This window comes from Clupea harengus, chromosome 19 (genome assembly GCF_900700415.2).
Source record: "Clupea harengus chromosome 19, Ch_v2.0.2, whole genome shotgun sequence".
In the NCBI taxonomy this organism is placed as follows: domain Eukaryota; kingdom Metazoa; phylum Chordata; class Actinopteri; order Clupeiformes; family Clupeidae; genus Clupea; species Clupea harengus.
In genome coordinates this window covers 10,718,018-10,736,549 of record NC_045170.1, presented here as the reverse complement: position 1 = coordinate 10,736,549, position 18,532 = coordinate 10,718,018, and the positions used below count along the sequence as shown (strand labels likewise).

Genomic DNA, 18,532 nt, shown 5'->3' with positions numbered 1-18,532 from the left:
GTGTGTGTGTGTGTGTGTGTGTGTCGGGGGGGAACAACCCTCCCATAGCTGATGCCATGGAGCACACCGGCACATGCTGTGCCTTCAACTTCGAGCAGCAGGCCAGTTTCTCCACAGCTGCAGCCAGGGAAGTGCTTAAACGACAGGGGTGGATTTTATGGGAAATGGGCAGCGATAAAGGGTGACAGTGCATGAAGAAAATCTGACATGTGAACCTGCTTTTTTCCCTATCCTGCGCTATTAAAAAATTAGACACTGTGTGTGTGTTTGTGTGTGGGTGTGTGTGTGTGTGTGTGTGTGTCAGTGTGTGTGTGAGTGTGTGTGTAAGATGGGATATGACAACCTGATCGGATTTTTCTGGTCTTCACAAAAGAGCTGACAGCAGTAGAGAGAGGACCATAGTTATTATCTGTTAGCTGATAGCTTAAAGTAGATCAAACATTCTATGGAAATGTCTGGATGTCATGGGAAAGGAAGAAGAGACATGAGTTGCTGAGGGAGCGATCACAATCTTTTTTTATGATTGCTTATAATTTACATGTAAATTACACACGATGTGTCGCACCTTAAGTAAGTGTGAAACGATTCCCTGTAGTTGTGATAAAAATCTACATCTCAAGCTATCAAGATCTTGTGAAATTGCTTGTTGCACATTTCTACTTGATGTCAGTTTCCAAGGCTGTTTTTTTTCGAAGGAAGTGTGGAGAACAGGGGGTGACACATATTGAAGAATGATCTATTTGTGGAGTCCATTAGGTGGCTCCTCAGTAAGGGGTCCCCATCTTGGCCTTCCTTCCTTGGTCTTCCTTGGTATCATTTTATCATCTCACAGTAATATTTGATGATCCCCATGGATACAGTGCTATCAGCACACCAAGACAGATTGCTTCTCAGGCCTTTGGTGACTTGTGTATATGCACATCAAGTTTGTTATCTTTTGGAGGTTCTGACAGAGTGCATGGTTGATAATGGTGGACTAGAGTCTTGCTCTGCCCTCTCTTACTCTCTCTCCATCTCTCTCTCTCTCACTCTCTCTCTCTCTCTTTCTCTGGGTACCTCTCTTGAAATGTCGTGGGTGTCTGTTGCCTGTTCAGTTGGCAGCCAAATGTGTGTTCGTGTCTGTGCATTGTGCATCTCGCAGGCAGATGGCATACGTTTCAGGAAGTTAGTGGTCACGGGCACAAAGCCACCGGTGCCAACATCTGGGCCAAAATCACATCGGTTCACCTGAGGACATCATGTGAAGAGTTTCTGATGTGTATATAAAAGATATCAGCCTTTCAGGTGAGACCACAATAACGGATTGCACTTTAACATCCTCCACCTCCCCCTCTGTCATTTGCCAAAGACGGAAGTAGGATGCTATCATTTAGCTGAGTGAGGAGGGGACAAATGTAGTGGACTTCTGGTTTATGATCTCTTTAATGGAGCCCTCCAGCTGTTCTTCATGTTCCCTCTACAGAACTCCTCAAAAAGGACATGTCAGGTGGCCAGGTGAGAAGGGAGTCTATCGCTGATATTCACCTCTTTAAGGCGCCATTTATCCATGGATGAGGCTGAATAATTTAATGATGATCTGGAATATTCCTGACCTTCGCAGGACCCTCATTCCACGTTCCCTGGGGAGTGTGTTACCTGGTCCTCGAGACCCATTACTTTTTGAAGGGGCTCGATTCTCTCTGTGCCTCGAAAACAGCCTTGTCCCTGTCTGTGTAGTTTAGTGATTTAATCCCACTGTCACTGGGGCCGGTGTCTTGGGCTGTGCTGTGCTGTGTTGTGAAGTGATGTGTTCCATGGGATCATGCTCAGCTTTCCCCATTCCCAGATCTCTCTTTCAGTTCGAGAGAAATGGCAGTGAATGAAAAATAATAATAATAAGAAAAAAAACGCCCAAGGGCCAGTCTCTGTTTCTCTCACTGTCCTTGTCCCTGTCCCTGTCCCGGTCTCTCTCTCTCTCTCTCTCTCTCTCTCTCCGCACTTCCTCTTTTCATCTCCTTCCATCTCTCTCTCTCTTTCTGCACTCAGTCCCTCTCTTTCTCTTTCTAAATGTGTCATTCAGTTGTTCTCTCTGTTTCTCTTTGTATTTTTCTCTATCTTTTTCTCCTCATCCTTATGTGTCTCTCTTTCTCCCATATATATATATATATCTCTCTCTGTCCCTTTCTCTCTCTCTCTCTCTCTCTCTCTCTCTCTCTCACTCTCTCCGGTTCTCTCGTCCATGGAGTCATGGATTGAGGGCTCAGTGTCCTGCGTCCGCCCTGCTGGCTCAGATCCTGTCTGTCTGGCTCGGGCTTCACATGGCTGACTTTATCCTTGCACTCATTTGATCTTCTCTTGCATGCGAGCAACTCCTCTCAGATGGGGGGGGGGGGGGGGGGGGGGGGGGGGGGGGGGGGCTATACCGGCTAGAGGTCTATTCCTACCAGAGTCCTGTTGCTCTTGATGGTGCCATGAAGGTGAAGACCTTACTATAACTAATAGTGTCTTTTATATTTATTTATTTATTTTTTGTTTGGAAGGAGTTATGGTTATTTTAATACTGGTTATGGAATTGTATTTGAATGACGTTTTACTGAAGTATAAAATTGTCTTTTCATCCAACCAATTTTTAGATAATTTACCTTCAAAATGAGAAAGGAAGTGGAAAAAAATCACCTTAAACTGTTCTCAAAGTTTTCACTTTGTTCCAAAGTTCCACTCTGTGAGTTTAATTTTAAAATTGCATGGATGAAGCAAATGTTACAATTGAAAACCGCTCATTTATGAATCAAATTGTGTTCCGCATATACAATTCTGCCGCACTCAGGAAATGTTCCTTGAGTGTTTAGACACTGGACTAACTCTGATATTGCTCAAAAACACACACTTTGTGAGGTCCAGCCTTTGAGTCTGTGGATCTGTTGGTCGAAATAATGCCCAGTTTACATCCAGCATTTTAAATAGCATTCAAATTTCCAGCTAAAACTACATCTCTGTGAACCATATTGATTATCCTGTGTCAACGTTTAGACTGCTAAAATACCACTGTATACAGCAGAGAAGCCGCAGTCTATAATGACAGCATATTGGCTCTTTCTTACCCCTTCATTTCTGATTAAACTTCCTATCTTGGCACATCCATAATAAATGCAACTCAAACAGCTGCAGTCTTCAATAGTATTTTCATTTTTTTCCCTCCCCACTCTCCATCCAGCACACTGGAGTTCTTACCTAGTTATATTTTTTCATAAAGTCTGACCTGCTTACCATTCTTATCTGCTTTTCCTGGCCATGAATAGTTCTCATGTTTCTCACAGAAGAACCTTTTATTCAGCCCTGAGACAGATATCCCTTTTTTGGGGGGTACAAAAGCCATAATTGTTTATAATCCTGTTGTTTGCCCAGACTTTCTCAGAAGTTAAGATGTTTTCCACCCAGTCTCATCGAATGCAAAAAGTAACCAAGAGAAGGCAGAATAATACCTTTAGGGTCTAATCATTTGAATCATTCCTATCCTATAATCCCTCTCTTCAAAAAGGTTAGGCTACCAACTGTAGGCCACATTTAGCCCTTCACATTTATGCTAGGTAATATTATGACAAGGCTACATTAACATTCTTGAAACTGTAAAGGTAAATAAACTGACAGAGAGGGATAGCATTGCCACACAACCAGCCAGGTTTTCCGAATGACGTTTCATTGCATTGTTCCTTCTTCCAAGGCTGCGGATTACAATTCTTAAGTCTCTATAATACTATATTCCCTTTTTGTTCACTTGTTGTGCTGTATAAAGTGCAAGGGTGGGCGATTAGGCTGCTCTTTCAAAGGACTCATAAAGGCCAACTTTGTCTGTCTCTGGACGTCATGAATCGTGGGTTTATTTTTGTACCTAGTACTTAACCAGAGGTCTAATATTTATCCACTGTCTGTGGGTTGAATAGGACTCTCTTGTTGGTGTTTTAGTCATTTTGAATCAAATGGGGAAGCAAGAAAAAAAACCAAGGGCAGGAAGGGATGGTGACAGACGACAGAGTGACATCTATGCCAAGCAAAAAGCACAGCACCACGCCTGTGGCTTCTGTCCAGGCCGAATACTGCAAAACAGACACACACACAAACAGGAAGTGAGAGTGACTGATATCAGGAAACGGTGAAGGTCCCGACAACAGGAAAAATATATATTTTTTTTTGTTGTTTCTTGCTTGGCTTTTAGATCATAGGATGAGTACAGAGTTTGGTGAAACATTCTGAAGCGTGCGCATAGACACACACACACACACACACACACACACACACACACAAAGACATGCTGGTTTTGACTGTGGTGTGACCGGCTAACAGGAAAACACTACATGGATCCATAATGTGGACTGTGGATGGCCACAGCTTTTAGCCACTAGCCTTACATGAGGCAGCGAGAGAAAAAAAATCAGAGAAGGGTTGTTGTCACCTTCCCCCATCACGAGTTCTAAATATGACCACATGATGTCGTAGGGTGTTAGCATGGACAGACGTAAGGCAATACTGAAACTTTATCAACCACATAGATGGGATACTGTGATGGAGCCAAGGATGACAGTATGTAATCTGTCTCACAGAATACTAAAAATATTCGAAGGCAAGTGCATTACTTGTCTGGTCTACACATGATCTTGTGGGGGTGTGATCATCGGTTTTTATTTCATACATGTGACTCTTCCCAAATGGGACACCAGCAGAATTTTATGAAGCAGTGTTTATTATTTCCTTTCAGGACATCTAAAATCAGTTTAAACAATCATCAGTGTTATATACCATGTTCAAGTGATACTGACATTACGGAATACTTTTCATGACAAATTAATTCGGACAAGTAGATCAGCACCATATACACACAGTGAAACACAAACACAGATTCATAAACAAACGCAAAAAAAGACACAAACACAAACATTCTGGATGCACTGAAATGCCCCCCAATTGTTTATCGCACAATATAAAAAAATGCACTGTACTTAAAAATGACCTTAAACTATCCATTGCCTGATATATCTCTCTCCTATGGCGACTGTTATACAACTATTACAACTTTAAGCAAAGTATATATCTAATGTTAGTATCTAGATCCAATCTATTACAATAGCAATTTATTGAAAATCAAATCACAACGTTTGGGAGAATTCTACAGTGAGTGCCATAGCCATTAAATGTTTACAAAAGACCTAATTTAACACCCTTTTTTGCACAGCATGAAATTCATAAACAATGAATGCTTACAAGGGAGAGATGAGTTTTGCAGTAAATGTATGAATGAATAAATAAGACAATTGCATATTTCAACCTTAACATTACAGGGAAATTAGTGTTTTTACTCTTGGGTAAACATAAACAGTTGATGAAGTGTTGCAATACTGTATTCTTCGGTATGTTAATTATTATTATTATTATTATTATTATTATCATTATTATTATACACTAAACAGGAAGACTGTGCCATGTGAACCATTTCTGCACATAATTATAAACTGTTTCAATATGCACAGTTGTACAGTTTAATTATATTTGGTGAAGTGTACCTAATTCTTGTCATTCTATGATTGGGCAGAATTTGAGATGGATGACTGCAGAATTCCAAATAGGTTTTCAAGCATGTCAAAGTTTAATACTTGTATTTCTAAAAACTTCTAGCAGACTCGTCTAAAGTATTATACTTCACTCCTCTCTCCTGGAAAACAGATGAATGTAAACAATGCTTAATGTGCATGGCAGGTTTTTGAAACTCACCGAAAGAGGCAACAAAAAGAGAACCTGAAGAAAGGCATCCTGAGCGCAATCATACAGCACTCATAAAGTTATTTATACATGCATTGGTACACCTTTATGAGTTGGTTTTCAGATTGACTATACTGGCATGTAAACACGCATTCTGAGAAGTGAGCAAATGACTAAGCACCGCGAATGGTGGATGAAACTCACATGAAACTTCACTGTATCTTTCCACAGCTAAAACTCGTTGACAAGCGTGCATGCCTACTATGGAAATGTTGCTCAAGTTTGATTTACATGGTGTGTTCAATAATGACAGACAACGGACAGAGACACACACACACACACACACAGAGAGAGAGAGAGAGAGAGAGAGAGAGAGAGAGAGAGAGAGAGATATTAGTGGTTTCAACCAGGTGACAACAGACACTTGTGGTCACATTTACAATCCATTTCCAGGGTGTTAGATTTAACTTCCAAACTTTACTTTAGAATACAAGGGATGAATCCCACACTTCATGTTTCATTGGCCACTTGTTTAGATGTTAGAGAAGGGCCTACCACGTTCAAAAACCTGAATTTGAGCACATGCCTCTGTTATTATAGATAGCCAACAGGTTAAAATTTAAAAGGAATTGTTAACTGTGACAAATTCAAATTGTTTTATTTGAAGTTACATCCTTGATTTAAAATACTGGAATTACATCGGAAAACATTGGAAGCGGCGTTAGTGTCAATCAAAATAAATATTTGATCGTATTTGAAAGCGCTGCAGTTTGTTGAAATCGGTTTGAATAATTAAGCAATGGTCTGACTGTGAGCGGCGAACTAGGTCCCTGTGCCTTTAAGAACACTCGGTCTAGGGTGGCGCTTTCCTCCGCAAGGGCTTCTTGATATTAATAGTGTTGGTGTCTTGAAACTGACGTAATGCTTGGAGTCTGAGGTCCTGACAAGCGATAACATTTCTGATAAAGAACTGAGATCACTGCAAACTAACCTCCTTTTTTCCATCCAGTCTCAGGCGTTTTTAATATCAAACACAGTCACCCCGATTCCACTTGCACAGGAGAAATTCGAAATCTTAGATCCCCCCTAACAACAACAAAAAAAGAAATAATACCCCGAGATCAACAAACAAACAACACAAAGACGGTTCATGGCTTACGCCAAAGCTCCACCATCTTTCAGACTGCAAAGACTATTGCAATTTAATCAACAGGTAAGGAGAAAGCGAATCAATGAACATTACGAGGATGGCAGACAACAATGAGATGTGAATTTGCAGTAGTTCCTGAATGCTGAATCGCTTTTTAGAAGCGAATGTTATGTAATGTTGAAAGAGCTAAGGGATTTCGTGAATCAGTTGTGAGCTACTTTGCTGTGAAAAAAGAGCAGGGCTTCTCGGATTTCACATGGCATTTAGGTTTTGTTGGGTCAAACGCATGAGAAATTGAAATTGGCTACTTGCTACAAGCAGTAGCCCCAGAGTGGTCACGTTCACAGACAAGGAAGAAAAACATGAGTTCCAATAGGTTTGTGGCTTACTTTTTCCTTCCCATTTCTTGAAATCCTTTTATTTCATTCTGTTGAAATGCAGTCGCGTTGAGGTGTTGTAAATTCGAACGTATGGTGTAGTCTATGTGGAAGCTATAGCATTTGAAGTCTGTGCTAACGCGGTCCTATTTCAGATGTGACAAGATGTGGAGTCTTCTTTGCCGCAGCGCGTGTATTTATTTTCATTGTTTGTGAGAAAGCGCATGGTAGGGGGTTATACAAAGTATCATATTCAGAACTACAGTTCCTAAAACTTAAAATAGTATCCTATGTGGGGAGAATTTAAAATGTAACGACCGTAGCGCTATGATGATAACGTTTTCCACGTAACTTTTTCAACTTTCCGTAACTGATGTTTCTCAAAGATAAGAAAACGCGTAGGCATAGCAACATGCTCTGAGCTTGAGAATATTTTAGAAAAGCGACAAAGACCCATGGTGATTCTTCAAAGTAGTTGTTGCATGTCTTCTTTTGTTTGTTTTGTTTATCCAACATGTTATAACTTATGAGATATATCAGGTGTTTTTTGTAAGCATATCCTGATATTTTTGTTTATTATTTGTGTGGTAAACTTTGTTATCAGTCTACAAGTCACGTTCGGGGCAGCAGACAAACGCAGTGTAGCCCGCATCTTTGTAGTAGGCTACTTCTCAAAGTTAGCAAGAAACGAGATTTCCAAAATATCTTTCATATTATGGATAGAAGCAAGTGAGTGTTTAAGAAGAAAGTCAAGCCCAATTCAAAAGTAAGTGTTGTGGGCATTTGTTTCACTGACAGATTCATTAAGACGCACTTTGGCGCAAAGTGAGAGTAGCCCATAGTTCTGAAAGTTTCTTTAAGTGTTGTCACTAATAGCCTAAGCAAGAACAAATTACTTTTCTACTTTTCACAATTTGAAAATTAGATTGCATGGTGTATATGTACCATTATATGTATCCTACATCAGAGGCCTATTCATATAAGATACTTCAAACAAACAACCAAGGCTACTTCATTTTCTGGGTCAGTATTTTCTCTGATGTCAGACGTATTTGCAATGTTTCCGAGCTGTCTCCTGGCTACTGAGATGTGTGGGGACAGAGAACCTTTGGTGTGTAAAAGTTACTTCAATATTCAGTCTTCATAGTTTGTCAAAGTTTAGGCTACTTAGTTCGTGAGACGTCCATGGCAACAGTATAATTTACGGGATTATGCGTGGACGGTAGATGGGCAATAGCCTATGGTTTAGTCTATTCTAGGTTATCAGATCAAATCTTTTGCTTTTAGCCCCACTTAGTGCACTGGCGTTTATTCAAGGCTATATCTCATTGTTATGACACAAAATTCCCATGTTGGTTCCAGTAGATGGGTTGCAGTATTTCCTGTAAACTGTGAGACTTGCTATACGCGGTGTATCTGGAAATGATTCGCTGTGTACCTATGAAAGATTTCTTTCTTGTCAGTGAAAGTTTGTTAATGACGTGGCCTATGCAAACAAGCGATGCGCATCATTTGGTGTGGTGCTCACATGCAGTCAGTGAATAACAACGATTTATTTCCGAATAATGGATCAGTAGATCAGTTAATTATGTGCTTTTTGTGTGTTCACAGTGACCTAATAAAATAATTTATGAAAGGTTAATGATGTATAAGTAGTTGCACCTGATCAATAACAATGATTGCGGTGAAAATAAAACTGAAAATAAGGTGTAGGCCTCAGTGTAAAAACAAAACTCAGAGTAATGACTCAAAACATCTTAGGCTATGCCTGGCATTAAATTATATACCGCTTTGATTCAACCATGAAAGTTTCTGAAGAATCTAATGATATATAAAAAAAGAATTTTGTTAATGTATTGGTAAAAACTGCTCTCTGTGAGTGTTGACTGTTATCTATTATAGACTGCAAGCCTATACTTCCTCTCAAAAGAAAAGGAAGATACGCTTTGGTCGTGTGATAAGAGGCATTTGAAGTGATTGAAAAGCTTGAGGTATATTTGAAATGTAAATGGCCCCACATCTGTGAGTTCTTTTGGGGGGGGTTGGGGGTTAGGGTTGCAATAGATCAGGGCCTGTATAGTCGGGGAACTTTATGGCTGACAGATGAATTTGGTCTCGGCAGCAGGAGAAAGGAACAGTGGGGGGCTTGCGTTTGTTATACATGGCTTTAGAGTTTGCACAACTTCTTTTGCAGAGTAACTTCTAATCGCAAGCAAGGCCAGCCTCTCACTATGTGTGCTTGCTACAAGATCCATGTAGCAGAGAAGGAGAGACTAGCTGACTCCCAAAAGAGGCATATCTACATATTATATACACAAGTGGAATATTGTCTTTCTCCAAGCCACATGTCTTGAAATATTTTCCCACTTTTGTTAGAAACAAAAACAACATTTCGTTTGAAAAGGTATTACAAGTACATATATACTACTACTGGTGAATCTGCTTCGATCCATGGTCTTTGGGAATACCTGGGAATTTGTCATCTTGTGAAGTAGTGCACTCACTGTAAGTATTTTTGTGGTCGCTTCCTAACTTCTGAGGAAACTTTCCCTTTTCTCCTTTGAAGACGACTTGCAAATGACTGATGTAATTTTAATCCATGTATACTTCGAAGTTGATTTATGATTATGCATTCACCTTTCCACTGAACTAGAACTACGGGAGGAAACTTTTCCTCTCTCCCTCCAGTAAGAGAAAAAGGTTTCGCAAATATATTCTCCTTGCCCTGTTAACAGAAACTACCAAAGACATTTTACTCAGTCTGATAAAGGAAAACCTAACTCTATAAAAGATTGAGATGAAACAGATGCCACTGTATGATTAAATATAGGGTCAAACAGGGCACCATTAAATTGAAGTAACTTTTGAGAAAAGGGTGCATAGGCCCTTCTTAAATGAGCCAAACATTTAAGTGCTGTTTGAAATGAAACACAGAAAATGTGTTTCAGGAATAAGTATTGCCTCTATATGGATATTTTATTTTCCACCACAAGAAATGTTATCAGTGATAGATGAGTTTGTGTCTAATCTTCACCTTCGAAGCATTTTTTTGTATGCAGTTGGTGTTTGAGGAACAGCCTTTTTGGTCTCCAATACATTTCCGTGGAGTGATGCTCAGATATGTTCACTTATTAGTTTTTTTGGGTAGAAGTATTTTATGTACTTATTTATTCGGAGTCACCAACTGACGAGACACCTTGCAATTTCAATAGTTATAGCCATTCAGGATACCTAAGAAACTTTTGCTTTTAGGAAAATTGCCGTAATGCCAAAGTTTACTTTGAGAAGCCCGACTTCTGTAATTGGTAGCTTTAGCTCTTTGATAATGCCATAGATTCCTGCTGGTATTTCAGTGGTTTGGTTCGGCCGATTTTGGTGGAAGTGATGAGGGAGACCTTGGATTGCACGAGGAGAAAAGACTTTTGTGCTTTCACTCAGCCCATTGAAAAAGTATTTTTATTGGGTGTTTATCTTCAGTGTATCATCTGTTGTCCAGTCCAATGTGGCAGTTCATTTGTCAAGGCTTCCCATGCCATTACAGCCCTTCCGTAGACATAAACAATTAACGCTTTTAAGTTTGATGACTATGGGGGGATGATCAGTGGTGAAATGTAAACACAGCGGCATGTTCCACATGTTACTGCATTCGCACCATATTCCTGATGGAACATTAATGCTTTTTAGTAACTTGTCATTTTGTGCACATTTATATGCAGATATTTTATAATCACACATGCCCTGTTAGAACTTCATCATCATATAAATAATTGAATTATGTACAAATGTGTGTAGCGCACTCGACCACATAACAATTAAAAGTTATTGGTGGACTATTCACGAACTCATTTGATTATTTAATTGTGTGTTTTTGTGAAAATGAAAGAAAAGGTGTTACAGATTTTTAGTGAGTGTTATTTTCAGTGTGACAAAACCACCTCAATGGTTGATTATTATTATTATTATTCACAACAAAAACAACAGCAACAGCAATGATGACAACAATAATAATTATACCAACAACATTTCTAGGAATAGATGGCATCACAGAGGATTTAGATATGGATCTCACTCAGAGTGCCATAGGGGTCAATGCTCTGAAGAAACTTGCTATGCAAGCACCACTTTATTATTTTTGCAGGTGTTTCAGGGCGTTCAGAGAGTGACCTTGCGGGTAGGCTAGCAGTAGCCTCTGCTCTCTTGTGTTTCTGGTAGCCAGAGCTGTGGTCGTTACCCCGAGTTGTACCCCTGGCCCTTCTCTAATATCAGGAGCGCAGAATTATTTTTACTTTTTCCTGGCCCATGGGCTGGGATCAGTGTAACTATCTTTGTCTTGGCAAAGTCAAATTTGGAGAGCACACGAGTGTTTTAATTCCCGCAGATAAGGAAATTCTCATTAGTGCCGGTTGATTTAAAATGATCAGGTAGAATATGAACAGAAAAGGCAGATGTAGCATCAGCAATGTAGCTGCTCCTGGTGTGGGTCCCCCCCCCAAAAAAAATATGTGAGTTTTTTTTTTTAACCTCACAACTGTATAATACTGTGCTGTCAGTGTAACGTCTGTTGCCTCAGCTTGTTTGTTCGCAGCGTGTTTATATGCTGTTACGCATATGTTGAGCAGTGTATACTGCCAAAAGCATGCGTGAATAAAAACTATGCATACATTTTTTTTCCCCTCCACAGAACAGAAAAGTGTTTTCAATTATAAGACAGACCTTTCTTTTGTAATACATGCCCTACTTTTAATACATAATACATAACATAACTTTGTAATTACAAATGTCAAAAATTCTTAAAAGCTGGTTTACAAACGACATCTTCATAGGCAACTGTGTTTTTGCAGTAGTTACGATAATATACAGGTATTAGGGCTTCAGTGTAGTGAGGTAGGGGTCATGATTATCACCTGTCACATTATAATTCATGTAATGTGTGTTGATGCACCGTATAATTTCAGACACTGCCAGTCCCTAGCCTTTCTGCAGATAGACCTAGTTCAGTACCCTCACCATCCAGTGCTCTCTCCAGTTGGAGAGGGAAGCAGTCATATCAGTTTGACTAGTTACTGTCTTATTGTAAAGTCAGTCCAGCATAGGTTTATCAGTCCAGTGTAGGTCTATTTCTTTGTCTCCCTGTGTCTATGGTGCTGGAGACGTGTCTACCTAGACTTGAGCTTCTCTTGAGCCTTGATGAGTCATTTTAGCTCTCTCCTCGTCGGGAGTCTTTGTGTGTGTTCCTGCCTCCACACTTTTTTGTCCCTTTCCTCTCTCTCCTCTCTCCCCTTTTTTCCTCGTGGTGAAGTGTTCTCTTTCCATCTGTGTGGTCTGGGCCTAGTACAGTGGCTGTAGAATACTCTGTTACATTGTTTGAGACAGGTTGCACTGAATGATTCAGGGAGTTGGTGGGGAGGGGGCCAGTTGTGTGTGAAAGGTGGGGAGGGGGGATGGGGGGGTGTAGGAGTTTTCCTCGAGAATGTTTGTTTTCCTGTTTCCAATTTGGTGTGCCAGAGGGCCTGTCTCGTCAGGGCCCCCATTCATGAAACCTGCTGTCATGTCTCCACCGAGCGAGATGACACAGGATTCCTTTCTCTCACTATGTTTACACTTCTGACTAATTGTTTTCCCTTTTTTCCCTCTTTTCTTTTTTGGGATCACCTGGTTAGCCCTCAGAGGACCGGGAGTCCACTCAGTCTTAGTAAAGGAATACTGGGGAACTTTTGATCTCTGTGTATCCGAAAACTTTATAGCAAATCTAACAGGCATGTCTTTATCCTTATGTATATATCTGTGTGTGTGTGTTTGTGTACTTGTGTATTTATCACGGATTGACTCACAAGCTGTTATGTGACTGCTTTGTTCATTGCTCACAGTAATTGTTCTGACTTTTAAAAGTTTTTTTCCCCCGTCTTTTCTCTGGTTTGTTCTTACAGTGAGGGAAGCTTTCTGTGACGCGTACGCCGCTTGAACCCGGGACCACATTCACCTGCCAAGGCCTGCGAAGAAACGATAGGAGGAAAAGCGACTGTCCAAACAAAAATAAACACGGGGACAGGAAAGGAGGACAAGAAAAAGAAACCTTCAAGGGGGGAAAAAAACAGAAGAAGAGGAAGCATACAGAAGAACAAACCCAACAATCCAACAATGGAATAAATACGTATCCAGTATGGGAGTGAAATAAAAGGATAACTGAGACGCAGGGCAAGGGCTTTGGATATTGTGCCAACTCTGCTATCTGCCTCCCTGAAAGCCCCGCTGATAATGCTCTAACCCAATGCGCAGCAGAGGTATGTACACAGCATTATGAGCTCCGACAGGGAAAACCGTAACAGATTATTCACTGTGTTTACCATTTTGTGCCCGTATTTTAAAGCATAACTGATTTGTGGCAAGGCTGGTTAGGCAAAGCATACGGATTAAGTGACAGCACATTGTAAAGCTTTTTTTTTTTTTTTAAGTATTATTTTGAAAATCGTTGTTTTGGCGGCCCTTATCCGCACTTTGTGTTTGTGACTCGGTTGGGTTAAGTCAGGATCATCAGATGCTCAGCAAAAAAAAAAGAGAAACTTTTTTTTTTTCCCTGAGTGTAAGTTCTCGCAGCGTTGCTGAACTTTCCTGCAGTTGCGAGCCCTGCTGCTTGATAGCTCAGCTGTGGTAGCCATGTAGCGCTTTGATCCGGAGTGAGGCACTGCTATCATCTCCCTGCTCCGTGGAGCCTTTTATGTGGAATGTTGTCTTTATTGACTTTCCCCTCTTTTTTCCCCCCTCGTGGCTCTCCGTCTGTCTTGACCATCGCAAATTTTCTTTCTGAGGTAAAGTCTGGAGGCCACACAAGAAGTCATGCTTCCCTGAGTCTCTGCTCCAGATATTCACTCTCTGCGGTCTGATAGGCGCTCTGCTCTGTGTGGGTCCACCAAACCCTTTAGCCATGCGTCTCGCTGACCTCCTTTTAATGTTGCCTTTTCTTTGAAATGGTCCAGACATCAGACATATTTTTTTTCCCCTTTTGCAGCACTATCAGAGTAGCGCTTACTGATGAGAATAAGCCCCTGTGTCATTCCTTATATGGATGAGCATAAAGTTTTCATTAAAATGTAATGCACTCCAAAGCCTAATAATTTTCATACAATGCGTTTATGAGGTCTTTGTGCAGAGCCAGACAGTCAGACTTTGTTTCTTTTCAGAATTATTGATAATAAGCAGCAGAACCTGACAGCCGCAAGCAACTTGAAAGGAATATCTGAATAGCTCTGGCAATTGTGTTTTGTGCTTGTAACTGGTAGACACCGATTTAAATTCATCAGGTGCTATTGTAAACTTTGCATGAAAGTTTATATTGTTTCAGTGTCAAAGGCAATTGAGAAATGCGAGCGTTTTCCTTTCCTCTCTCAGCCTAAGAGGTTTTCGGTTATTTGCTGCTGTTCAAATCCTACACGACATTTTGGGTATTATGGTCTTTTCCTTGTGTCGTACTATTGTGCTCGAGTCGCTGGCTTTAGTCTTGAACTAATAATACAAATGCAATGAGCGTAGAAATCCAATAATCTCATTACATTTAGAAAAGGACCGCATACTTTGTGGTTTGGGATACTGAACAGTAGTTGATCTGAGAGTTTAAAAGTGTGTCATAGTTGAACCTCTCTCCCCTCACACCACCCTCACCACCACCATGACCACACCAATCTCTCTTTCCTCTATTGGGATGCATGCATATGAAACGTGCTAATAATGAGCTGGCTATTACAAGACCTATCCTTTGTTAACGCCGCAGAAACGAACGAATGCTCCTTGAAACTGCCCCTGCCATTTCAGCAGATTTGTGTAATGTCAAACACATGCGATCTTTTTTTTTTTTCTCCAGGCTCCCATTGGAGAAGAAAATCTGTCTGTACTTACGCACACAATTACCTCTGTTACTTCAGATTGGCTAATATGTCTAAACTGATGCCCGCATTGGCTTGTGATTGGCTAATATGCCTAAACTGATGCCCGCATTGGCTTGTGATTGGCTAATATGCCTAAACTGATGCCCGCATTGGCTTGTGATTGGCTAATATGTCTAAACTGATGCCCGCATTGGCTTGTGAGCGAGTTGAGGGACAGTCGACAGCTAAGATAACCTATATGCGTTCTCGAGACCCACACAGCGTCTGAGGTCAGAGGTGGCGTGACAGTAACTATTTGGGTAGGGGGTCCTGGTCTGGACCTACCGCGGCCCCTTTCGGTGCAGCCTGTTATGGGAAGGGATCTTCACAACATGTAAGAGAGGCAAAGATACATTGGTTTAATATCATTCTATCCATTTAATCTCCCCTCAGTCAATTATGCTCGTAATGTACTATTGAATGATCAGTAGTAATTTTGGTCATGGTATTGGTATCTTGGATAATATGTGTAAATTCATCATTATTATTATCATTATTATTATTATGCAAGTTTGAAAAGAAAATGAAAATAAGAGGGTACTAGGTGATTTAAAAAAAAAATCTGATTTCCTTAGTCACAAAGTCACATCAGAAAATATAATATTTATATTTCTCTAAAGGGTATATAAACCAGTTGCTTTGTACGTCTGATTTGAGGTTTTAGTGGCGTCTCTTCTGTACCCTCCTAGAGTGCTCTCAAGCCTCTGTTAAGGCCTCTGCTTAAGGCCTCACAGTGCTAGTGTATGGGAGTTACATCCAGCTACTATGTCATATAAAGGCATTCCAGTGCAGTTGCCCTTACCACTGATCTGTTAAGTGAATTTTCTGTGTTATTCATTTCCATTATAAAGGATATCCAGAAGTCTTCAAAATACCTTTGCCTAACTTCTCCACTCCTATTAGACTCGGTTCTACACACAGATTTTGTTGTTAACTTTCGCTGACAGCATGTCCTCATCCAGTGCTGAGGAGATGTCGCTGCAACATTTTCTTTTCTGCGGGTCTTTTATTTCGGGCGACTAAACAGCCTTTTGGAGCTCAGCCTTAGGAACTGGCTAACAATAGGCAGCCTTGATTTGTATAATCCCCAAGAATTAGAGTGGAGATAGAAAAGAGAATGTCCAACAGTCAGCACAGTCCTGCTGTAGGTGCTCGTGTGATGTATGCTGTGCCAGTGTGTAGAGGGACACGCTGCTCCAAAGGATTCCATAACGCTCATTTAAAAGTCTAATCGTGTGGCTCTAGATTCTCGTGGATTTTGAACGGTTGTCCGAGTATGTCTCACAAGCCAAATCGGCGCTGCTCTCGTCTCCACAGACCACACGGTTTCCCAAGGCATTTAATTTGCTAAAGTTTGACTTTGCTTTTTTTTTTTTTTTTTTCTTCCCTCTCCACATTTTTTCCCTCTTCCTTTGTAAAAGCTCAAAGGCTACAATGCTGGTTTGACCTTGCGAGTGACTGAAGTTAAATGTATGTTTATTCCAGCATAATAAGCCTATTCATTATCATCACCGGCACTAGACCAGGAACACTGACGCGTGGGCCAGCCGGATGTGTGTCAATAGTTCCAGGTTTCCTCCAATGCCAAGATGGAATTTTACATTTCGGATTACGCGCGAGCACGAGCATATTTCTGCTCGACCTTCCCATATGCTGGATTCCCTCCCTCCATATCCAGCAAGGACAAGTAATATCTGGTCAGGCAAGGCTAGAGGACAGACCAGCGAAACATGCTCATAAGTGGAGGCGATTTCTTGTCTGGTAATTAATGTCAATCTTTTATCACCTTGCTTGGCAATCTTACTGCAGTAACCCCCCAAACAAGAAATGATCCTCAGACCACTGATAGAATGCAAAACAAGGGAGCAATTCAGTCCCATGTGGTGTTAAAAAAGAAATGGTTAAGTGCAGGCCTGTTGTTTTTAGCGGATTGTTTCCGCAAGGCCTGCACCATATGGCGGTGGAAAAAAAGGCCTCAAAAGGGGTAAAAAGAAAAGGGGGCTGGGCGGTGCAGTGAAGCTGCGAAAACAAAATGTCTCGGGTAAAGCCTCCTAAATTAAAGGGTAATGTCAAATGCACCACACACTCAGGACTTGTTTATTTAAAAAGCCAAGCCGTATTAATCAACGTCTTCATCATCACCTCTGGCAGCTTGAATAATGTTATGTGTTTTTTTTTCTTCTGTCTTTCTTTCTTCCTTTCTCTTTTTTGTAATTTTGCGTAATTGCCAATCCAAAGAAGGGAGTCTTGACAAAACGGTCCCGACCACGTTGTTCACACATTGAGCGATGTCTGTTCAGCATCAGCCGAGGGAACAATATGGAGCCGTTGGTTCTCAGCCCAGTCTCCACTTCAGGATGGAATGCCACGTTCCGGCCTGTGAGCGTTTGTGTTCAGGTCGAGAGGTGATGAGCCACTTCAGTGTCACTCAAAAGCTCAGTTTTCGCCTGTCCACACGGCCACGTAAGGGCTGCTCTTCCGAATGTCTCAACTCTGAAACCCAATTTTCAGAAATATACCCCAAATTTCAGAAATGGCCCCAAAAACTTCATAGTCGTGTGGATGAAAGGCCAAAGCACAACAAAACTCAGTTTTCGCAAACTCAGTTTGTAGTTTTTATTAAGTGGGCGCTAACATTTCGCCCTATGAAAGAAAGGTTTGACTCTCCTACCACATGTTGGATGAGCAATAAATATAATCTAAGAAGCCTCAGAGCAGCATTTCTCTAACACCAATGACCCAATGACCCACGCTGTTAAAATATTATTTTGTCAATATGCAAAATTAGTCAAGGCGGAACTCAATTACTCCATTCCCCTGTTTTCTTTGCCTTCTCTCCACTGCAAGAGATGGCAATCAAGATTATTTTCATTAGTGGTACCTCGGTGGTAGAATGAGCTGCCTAGTGCTATTCGATCAAGTGACATCCATCGTACAGTCAAAGAGTATTGGAAAGCATTTAAAGATCTCTTTAGAAAAACTTTAGAACTTCAGAATAACTTAATTTTAATGTGCCTTATATACGATAGTGTTATAAGCATTTTGTTGCAATGTTTTGGTTGTTTTTTATATTTCTAGGGACAAACGCATCTGCTAAATACAATAACCATTTTCATCTTTTCTGTTTTAACAGCACGGCTGATATTATCTTAATAACACATGCATTTTGTGAATGCTTTAGGGCTATCTATTGGTGTATTCCTGTAGATGTTGTTAAACTCAAGCTATGTATACGCATATATGTATTTTGTAGATGGATACAAATTAGACCAATATTGTTACAGGGAAAAGGTGTGCTACTTGAATTGAGTTGACTAGTATTACTGTATTGAACAGTATTGCAAATTCAAAACGGT

The 18,532-nt window shown here is 40.6% G+C and overlaps 1 protein-coding gene across 2 annotated transcripts in view; it reads left to right on the top strand.

The window, feature by feature from the left end:
• Window positions 1-6,522: 6,522 nt before the first annotated feature.
• Window positions 6,523-18,532, top strand: part of trps1 (trichorhinophalangeal syndrome I) — a 104,359-nt gene continuing 92,349 nt past the window's right edge. Inside the window, exons 1-2 of one of the 2 annotated variants that reach the window (XM_031586438.2) lie at window positions 6,523-6,943; window positions 13,185-13,538. In XM_031586438.2, the coding sequence (XP_031442298.1) occupies window positions 13,526-13,538 (13 nt within the window). In that variant the 5' untranslated portion in view covers window positions 6,523-6,943; window positions 13,185-13,525. The other variant, XM_031586439.1, reaches the window with a different exon arrangement.